Source organism: Sinocyclocheilus rhinocerous, unplaced genomic scaffold, assembly GCF_001515625.1.
Source record: "Sinocyclocheilus rhinocerous isolate Xijiao unplaced genomic scaffold, SAMN03320098_v1.1 scaffold575, whole genome shotgun sequence".
In the NCBI taxonomy this organism is placed as follows: Eukaryota; Metazoa; Chordata; class Actinopteri; order Cypriniformes; family Cyprinidae; genus Sinocyclocheilus; species Sinocyclocheilus rhinocerous.
In genome coordinates, this window is record NW_015659697.1 from 91,515 (window position 1) to 101,125 (window position 9,611).

A 9,611-nucleotide genomic window follows, 5' to 3' on the forward strand; every position below is an offset into this window, starting at 1 on the left:
GAGGCAGAGAGAGAGGGAGAAAATAAAGGGGGAGAGAGAGAGACAGCTGGAAGGGATTCGCCGACCCCAGGGCACGCCACCATCTGATCCTCCGCCAATTGGATGGCTGAGTCCAGCGACGTCGGTCGGTGGCACTGGACCCACTCTGCCGTCTTCTTTGGCAGCCGAGTGATGAACTGCTCCAGTACCACCCGGTCGATGATGTGCTTGACGTCGCTTCCCTCAGCCAGTAGCCACTTGCGACATGAGCCATTGGGCCAGCACGAAGGGTCGGCCGCTCTCGCCCAGGTCCAGCGAACGGAATCGCTGGCGATGTTGCTCCGGGCTTCGGCCGACCCGCTGGATGATGGCCCTTTTGAGATCGTCAAAGACCAGGAGGTTCCGCACGGGCAGTTGCTGAGCAGCCACCTGCGCTTCCCCCGATAATAGGGGTATCAGGCGCACCGGCCATTGCTCTCGTGGCCACCCACCGGCTTCCGCTGTTTTCTCGAACAGATCCAGGAAGGCTTCGGGGTCATCCTGATGCCCCATCTTGTTCAGTGGCAGGTGGGGACCCGGGGTCTGCTGCGTGGCGGCTTCTGCCCGAACCTCCCGGTCCATCCAGCTCCGGAACCTCTCGCGGTCCTCCTGTTGCGCCTGGACGATGACCTGGAAGCGTCGCTCCTGATCAGTCCGCATGTCCAGTAACGCTTGATGTTGCTCTTGATGGAGGACCGCGAGGGATGAAATGGCATCCGCAAATGGCGTACTTGTCGGAGTTTGCATGACGGCGGCGGCTCTCCTGCTTCCTTCCCGGGTTTCGGCACCAGTGTAACAATGTCAATGTCTTGAGAAGGAAGAGGACGGGGTCGGCTTGACTGCTGCTGGGGTTTTTATTCAGCTTCAAACAAAGTAAAACAGAACGTCACGCTACCAGCGCTCAATATTGCACAATTCCACATGCACAATCGCAGGGCTCTCCAGAGCAGGCACAGTCTCTCCCCAGTCAGCAGTCGGTCTCTCCCTCCCTCACAGCTCTTTCCTGGGCCTCTTTATGCGGTCTCTCCACGCCAATTACTGGAACCAGACACAGGTGTTCGTCATTTGCATTTGACCCACTTACTCACCGCTTGTCTCCCAACTCTCTCTCCCGCTGCAGACCTCGCTGAACCACGCCCCCCTCGCCACAGTCAAGTGCAAATAATTGCTTTTATTGGCCAATACCGATTTTTTCTACTCGCCTACTACTTTCCTCATTCATTCTTGTTAATATTAACATCCCTCCAGCATAGGGCTGGGCGATATGGCCAAAAAATTATCACGATAATGTTTTTTCATATCAGTTGATATCGATAATTATCACGACAAATGTCAAAGTTTAAAGGCAGATTTTTGCTCCAATGTGGAAGTTGTAAAAACCAGACAGTTAATTGTGGTTTTAAACTATTCTTTATGGTCAGAACACGACAAACACTTCACATTTTTGAATTCTTTACACTTTTCCAGTAATTTTTCCTTAAAATAAATATCTTAATAGAAAAAAATTATTTCTTAGTTCTGCACATTCTAATTAGTAATATTGTTTCAAATCAAGAAACAGGTTTGTGTTGCCTGATAATATTAATGATAATATAACAATTTTTGTCTCTTAAGAATACACATTTAATAGTAGCTTAAGTTAGGATGCAGATGTAGATTTATGTTTATTATCAAAATCAGTAATATCTGTAAGTATTGTAGCAACCTCATTTTTATATGGTGAAATTTAATTATTCTGACTGTTTGATTTAAAAAAAAAAATTCTTCCATAGTAGCATACATTTAGATCATGATAATCACAGTTAAAAAAAAAACACAAATATAGCACCTCAATACCATGGTAAAAATGTAATATGGTTTTTAGGTATCTGTATGAAAAACAGTAGCTAGTCTAAATAAATTTAGTATAAATGCATAAACGCTATAGCTTAATCACAAAAAATACTGTAATTATATTTCCATAAAACATGTCTACATTAATAATATAAATTCGACACAAATACCCACATTTCTGACACAATACCATGGTGCAGTTAGTGCTACTACAGTAAATCTATGGTAAATTATGGCAATTTGTAGATTAAAAAGTCTTCTAACTGTATCGTTGCGCACAAGTGTTTCTCCTATTTGTCAGCGCTGTTTCATCTGGCTGTAAACAGAGTTATTTGTGTCCTTTGCTGAATGCAAGCGCTTCACACTGGATCTCACAGCACCGTTTGATCGAGACTCATCATCAGCGAGTAACGCATCTGCTATAGTGAAGCTCATGCCGCGCCGCCGTTTAAACTTTGGTCAGAGCGGATAAACGGTCCGAGTAACGCGCTTCAAACGAGTTTGCGCTCTTTCGTTCCATCTTTGCCTCATAAACATTATCGAAAATTTATCGACCTCTTGTTATCGTTTATCGAGGAAATTTATACCGCGCGATAATTATCGTTATCGATTTATCGCCCAGCCCTACTCCAGCATGTTACCTATCTCACCAGAGACAGTAATACACTGGACCACTGTTACGCCACAATAAAGAATGCCTATCACTCTGTCCCATGTGCAGCTGTAGGGCTCTCTGATCACTGTCATCTTATACCTAAAATAACTTCCTTGTTTACAACCCTGTTTCAGTCTTTCAATACAAAAGTCTTTATTGCTGACTCACTCACAAAAAGAGTGTCTTGTCGGCATCTAATGGCGGAACAATGTAACTAATCACCACGACAAACACACACACACCTTTTCCCAATACTAAATACTATGATTAAATACTACTATTATTTATTGAATAATAATATTTCATAACAACAACAGCCATCATAAAAGTTGCAAGACAATTCAGTCAAAAGTACAAAGGCAGCACTCTGATACAGCACTTAATTTATATAAAATACAAACGTTATGAGATTTTGCCCTCAGCCAAAACTATTTGCTCTGCAACAAATAATAGATTAATGAGATCAAAGACTGCCCATTAGATTTACCCTAGGGTTGGACCGATAGACGATGCCATCGTCCATCGCCGATGGCTGACAGACATCATGATGTTGAGCCGGCATCGTGACCCCGCCTCCCCATACCTCCCACAATCCGCCACATCCCAATTCCGTGTTCGGAAAGTAAATTAAGTGTATACAGAACCCCAAAAGGGAATAAATAGCCTACGAGATGGGAGGATAAAAAAATATTTCAATACTTTCTCTCGCAATTATATCGTTGGGTAATTATACTGTATATAAATTGCGGGCATCAGGGCGCCGCTACTAATATGCAGGGCATTGAAACCGCTTTCGAATGCGCGCTCTCATTTTACTTTCGAGATTTGCGATCACACTCTATATTACGGACCAGTACTGCCGCTACCACACATTTTACAAGATTAGATATTTGTCAGTGGTGCTCAGTATCTGCAAATCATTCGCCATTGTCCTATCAGTCATCTCTCCTTACTCTGTGTATGTGGTAAGTGAACTTTCATGTACTATAATGTAACAGTCTACCGCTATAGCAAGCAGCTAACCATGACCCTTTAGTGGCTCCATAGAATGCGTTATTTGTTTTCCGTGCCTTTCTGCATACGGATTCACGCTTCGGGCACACCCCCTAACCCTGCCCCCCGATGTCATCGTCCATCACAATGTTTCACTGTAGACATCGTCCGATGCCAATTTGGAAGACATCGCCCAACCCTAATTTACCCAAAATGAATTATATCTCATGTTTAACCACTATAGAGACATCAGAGCCAGTGAGGTAAGAACTGGCCAAGGTAAGGCTGCTCTCAGTGAGTTCATTAGCACTGAACAGCCACTGACGCCCTGGAGCTCACATCTCCGAAAACAACGAAGCAAATTTTCAAATAGATGTTATCTTCATTAACAAACTGCACATTTGAAGTCTAAACAATTACATTCTCGCCTAAAAAAACTCTTAAAACTACATTCTGTGAAACAAAAACAGTATTATTTATTAAATTAATAGTGGATTTGGGCATCCGCCATGACACTGTCTGTGAGAAATGCTGCAAGCGGAGCGATACAAATAGTGAAATGGTTGGAGATCTGTTATCACCAGAAAATTGTACTCCTGGAAAAGGCTCTGAGCCAATCAGATTCGAGGACCAGAGAGAAGAAAGAAAAAAAAAAAAGAGATGGGGGATTCCCCCGCTCTATATGTCTGCATTGACTGAATGATTTTTTTTTGTTCATTTATTTTTATACCCAGTGAATAGGAGTTCAAACTCCCACCCGGGTGACACTACTCCAATAATAGACCATGCAAAATACGAAAATAATAATAATAATATCTTTAAGATATTGCCAAGTAATGTTGCAAACAACAATAAAATCAGAAAAGGACTTTAATTGTAAGCGACACAAGTATACAGAAAATATACAGTTATGTCTTTTTTTTTTTCATATGATTTAGTAAAGTTTCGGCAATCAAGATCTGACAGCAACAGCACATTTTTCCACTTGGGCGAGCGCTTTGCGGACAGCTTACCTCGCGCATGAAATCTCCCGCAGACCAGCAAATCACTGAGAACACGCTATAATCCTGAAGAGTCATAGCAATAGACCGGAGGCAAGAAAGCTGCGGAGAATCCGCTCGCCCGGAAGCAACCGCAACTGACATAGATTTAGAGACGATTGGTTATTGGATTGTGACGTAGCAAACCGAGGGCCGTTTCAAACCGCATTTCTGGGACTGCCATTGGGAAACTACAGTTTTAAGGAGAATATACTCAGCAATGGTGTTGATTAATAGATTGGCACATAGTTTGTCTAAAAGCATATTAAAAACACCACATAGACAAATAAACAACATAAACTTGATTTTCACTACAGGGGGACTTTAAGAGATTTATATATAAGTTAGCAGTTGTAAAAAATATAAACTGATCAGCTTTTTATCTGTGGTTTGTTCTGTTTGTTGTCACTGTGTGCTCCAGGGTGTGCCCTAAATTATGGTGACCACTACATTGAATGATCTGTTAGGCCACTTATATGACATTCTTCAAAAATATAAATTTAGTATCATATCAATATCAATTAAAATTTCTGTAGAGGGCAACATTTTAATAAGATATAAATGAGAATGGAAACCAACCTGTGTATTCCTCAGTATCTTCTTTTTTCACTCTGAATGCTTCTTCAGTCCTCAGGTCTTCACACTCCACTTTAATCAGTTCCAACATTTTCATGTCTTCACACGTCTCTTTAATAAATTCCAACATTTTAATAAGATATGACTAAATTAACTTTTGAGAATAGAAACCAACCTGTTTGTTCCTCAACATCTTCTTGTTTCACTCTGAATGCTTCTTCAATCCTCACGTCTTCACTCTCCTCTTTAATAAACGCCATCTTTAAAAAGTCACATGGATCTCATTTGCTTCATCAGGAGTATTTTCTGCGTGTTTTGGCAATTTTTGTTTAAGATTAGAATAATAAACAGAAAGGTACGTCTTATTTATTACATGGCATGATATTTATTGGTTAATAGATTATACTTAATAAATCACACTTTTATGAACTTTTTTTTTTTATTGATCTGTAAAAGTTGCCATCATACACATTTGTGTGCTCACTGCATTGTGCATTTACACTTTTGGAACAACGTGTCGTCAACAGGTCTTCCCTCCGATTTTATCAAACCTTTACAATTAATCCAGAACGCAGCAGCAAGATACATTTTTAATGAGCCGAAAAGAATATACGTCACACCGGTTTATCAATTTGCGAGCCCGGTCTCATGAAAATGCGTATAAATAGTACGCCAAATAAAAATGAAAACTCGTGGTATTGATACGCAAAAATGGACTTTGGCGTGCATATGATACACATGTGTTTGGCGTGCATATAATACGCAGTTTTCGCGTGCATAAGATACGAAATTTGTTGGCGTACATATGATACGCATCTAACCCACAACCCTAAACCTACCCATCGCGTAGCATATACACGCCAAAGTCCATTTTTGCGTATCAATACCACGAGTTTTCGTTTTTATTTGGCGTACTATTTATACGCACTTTCATGAGATCGGGTTCAATTTGCACTGGCTACCGAGCATTAAACGGTACATTATGTCAACGAGCAGCTGAGTCCTTAGCCATCTTCAAGAATCGGCTAAAAACACATCTCTTCCATCTTTATTTGACCCTCTAACTCTAGCACTCTCTATTCTAATTCTATTCTTTATATAAAAAAAAAAACTTGCCCCTTTTAGACTTGCACTCTATTCATTTACCTGCTTGTTTTCTTTAAAAACAAAAAAACTAACACTAGCTTCTCTAATCTTGTTGTATTATATCTATTTGTTTTCTTTTTATTTATTATACAATTACCAAAAGCAAAAAAAGGTCTCTAACACTAGCTTGCTCTAATCTTTTTCTATTCTATCTGTTTTCTTTTTATTTATTACATAATAAAAAAAAGCTACGTGTACTGCATTAAGCAAACTGAGACTTGTTATAGCACTTGCATATCATTGCTCTTTTGTTGATTTTGATTGCTTCCATTGTCCTCATTTGTAAGTCGCTTTGGATAAAAGCGTCTGCTAAATGACTAAATGTAACGTTAATGTAAATGTAACCGTGTGGTGATTCGAGCGCGTCGAGACAGTGAATCATTCATTTCAAATGCCGAAAAACATCTATTTCTCCATCACTTCTTGCCAGTGACCGAAATCGTGTTCACGACGACCTGATTCAAAATATAGAGAGCAAAATGAGACGCACCTTTCCGTTACTCATACGCGGACGCACAAAAACAAAATTAATGATAGATAAAGCACCTAATAATAAATTACTATAATTTACTATAAAATATACAAAAAAATAACTGAACGGTCTGTATAGATTTAAACACCTTAATTGCTTAAAACGCAAACCTTTCTTCAGCCAAAGCACAACAGACGCAGCCTCATGACGTCACATCGCCATACCAAAATAAAAGTCTTGTTCACACGCTGCGGTGTCTCAAATCACAAGCATAGAGCGCATAGAAATGTACATACATAAATATATACACAAATAATAAAATAGATATCAAAGGAATTCAGGATTGAACTTTTGGTGGAATACATATTTAAATTATGTTTTTATTGATGTAATACGTTATTGTCTAATGATGTACCTAAAATATATTGTGAGATTCTGTGTAAAAGCCAAAAAACTGTGATGTTTGGGTATAGAAACCATTTATACCAAATATACCTGTATTAAAATGCAAATTGTGTTTGAGTTCATAAAGCAGAGTTCATATTATTCAGTACTGAAGCGCACATACCCCCCCCCCCCCATAATATTATAACTATGGCCATGTAAAGTTAATTTGAGTTTTTAAAAAAATACCTGAAAATATGTATAATATGTATAAGAATATGTAAAAGAAGAAATAAAAATAAGAATGTCAAGTTTAAATGTGATTCCTTAAATACCAAAAAGTATTTCAATACCAAAAAGTACTGAGTATCTGTTTGGTTTCTTCCATTTGAGTAAACCGTTTCCAGCTGGTGGATCGACTTACCTATCTCAATTTGAGCAGCTGTGTCTTTAACCATTTTCAAAAAATGTCTAAAGGCACATCTTTTTTGTCAGCACCTGACCAATTAATATTAGTACTTACCTATTCTATTTTATTCTATTTGTTTTTCTAATTTATATATATATATATATATATTTAAAAAAAAATACCTTGTGTACTATTCTAGACTAACTGAGAATTTGTCACAGCACTTGTATACTGTTGCTCTCTTGTTGGTCTTCTGTTGTTCTCCTCATTTGTAAGTAATTTTGGATAAAAGCGTCTGCTAAATAATAAATGTAAATGTAAAAGCAGTTATGTTTCTGAAAGCCAAAAGCACTTTGAGCCATTCGCAATGTTAAAAGGAAAATGTAATGTAAAATGTAAAAAAATAATAGCTTTAAAGTTTCTTTTATGTTTGTTTGTTTGTTTGTCTGAGTTTATGCAAGTAATAATTTAAAATCTTAACAATATGGATTATACATTTAATATACTACTTAGTAGAGAAGAGGAGAGAAGTATCCTCAACTGAACAAAGCTGAAAAATAACCATCTTTTTTTATAGTGTGCAATTGATTTACAGTTGAGATACAGGTTTTCACAAAAAAACTAAATAAATTATAAAATGATAAACCTCACCATTGAGCCTTTAAACCTTTTTTTAAGAAAAGGAATGAGTCAGAAGTATAAAGTATTATATTTATTTAAAACGGGGTTATGTGGGTGGATTTTCGCATTGGTCTAAACAAAAACTACAGACTGGATTACTGAAAATGAACATTCATTCTCTGCCAGCAGGAGGTGCTTTTGGAACATCACAAACATAGCGGTTTCCCCGGTAACGGCTATATAGAAAAGCTCATAAATGCTGCTTTATCAGTTAATATGAAAATGGCTTAAAAATGTTTCTGAAGACAGTCGGTTCCCTACAGAGATTCATTAATATAAAAACTTGAATTAGTGAGAATGAAAAGTGTGAAAAAATTCAGATATTTTATATGAACTTACCTATTGTCACGACACACACGAGAATAACCAGAACTAAGGAGCGAGGCGACGTATACGAAACAGTCTTTAATCCATGGAACACAGGGTACATAAACACAGGAGACAGCAGGAAACACATCCACGTAACGAGTAGACCAGACAAAAGGGAAACTGAACAGGCAGGAACTTAAATACAAGGGTAATTAAGGGCTTAACTGAGGATCTGGAGCCCTCCCTGGGCTTAACTGGGGATCTGGAGCCCTCCCTGAGCTTAACTGGGGAACAGGAGCCCTCCGTGTCCTTGGGCAGTGGGTCGGTCCTCATACCGCGGGGAGAAGAAAAGGGAAAACAAAAGATGACAAAAAACGGAAATAAAAACACGGGAGAAGGGGCGCTGCTTACTGTCTCAGTCTGGTCTTCTGTCACGACACACACACGAGGATAACCGGAACTAAGGAGCGAGGCGACGAGGAATATACGAAACAGTCTTTAATCCATGGAAAACAGGGTACATAAACACAGGAAACAGCAGGAAACACATCCACGTAACGAGTAGACCAGACAAAAGGCAAACTGAACAGGCAGGAACTTAAATACAAAGGTAATTAATAGAACACAGCTGAACGGAATCATAATTAAACTAAACAAGGACAGAAAAATGACCAAATAAGGAAACACAGAAAAGCACATGAGGAGCAAAACACACACAAAACACGGACCAGAGTCTGACACCTATATTGACGTATATATATCTGACACCTTATCCACCGATAAGTTACCAGCGTAAGCCTATGTGCCTGGGCTCTCCAAAGGCTGTCTAATTCTAAACTTGAATATATATTTATTTAGTTTTATTTTAACTACAAATTTAAATGAAACTGAAACAAATACTGAAAAGGAAATTATACATTTACACACCTAAGGATTGTATCAACCAAAAAAGTAACTGCGCATGTGTTCTCTACTTGGGTCCTTCTCATAAATGAGTATGCGGCATTTAAAACAATAAACATAATACGCACTGTTGCTCAATATTTAATTACAGCTTTAGATGCATATGATATTTTCATTTGCTACAAGCAGGAT

General features: G+C 38.7%; 1 protein-coding gene across 1 annotated transcript in view; it reads right to left on the reverse strand.

The window, feature by feature from the left end:
* The window catches only part of LOC107724011 (gastrula zinc finger protein XlCGF49.1-like), a gene marked incomplete at its 3' end in the record, with an annotated part of 14,642 nt that extends 9,320 nt beyond the window's left edge, over positions 1-5,322 (reverse strand). Inside the window, exons 1-2 of the mRNA XM_016532773.1 lie at positions 5,291-5,322; positions 5,119-5,226 (exon numbers count right to left, since the gene is read on the reverse strand). Of these exons, the coding sequence (XP_016388259.1) occupies positions 5,119-5,212 (94 nt within the window). The remainder of the gene's footprint in view (positions 1-5,118; positions 5,227-5,290) is intronic.
* Positions 5,323-9,611: the final 4,289 nt, after the last annotated feature.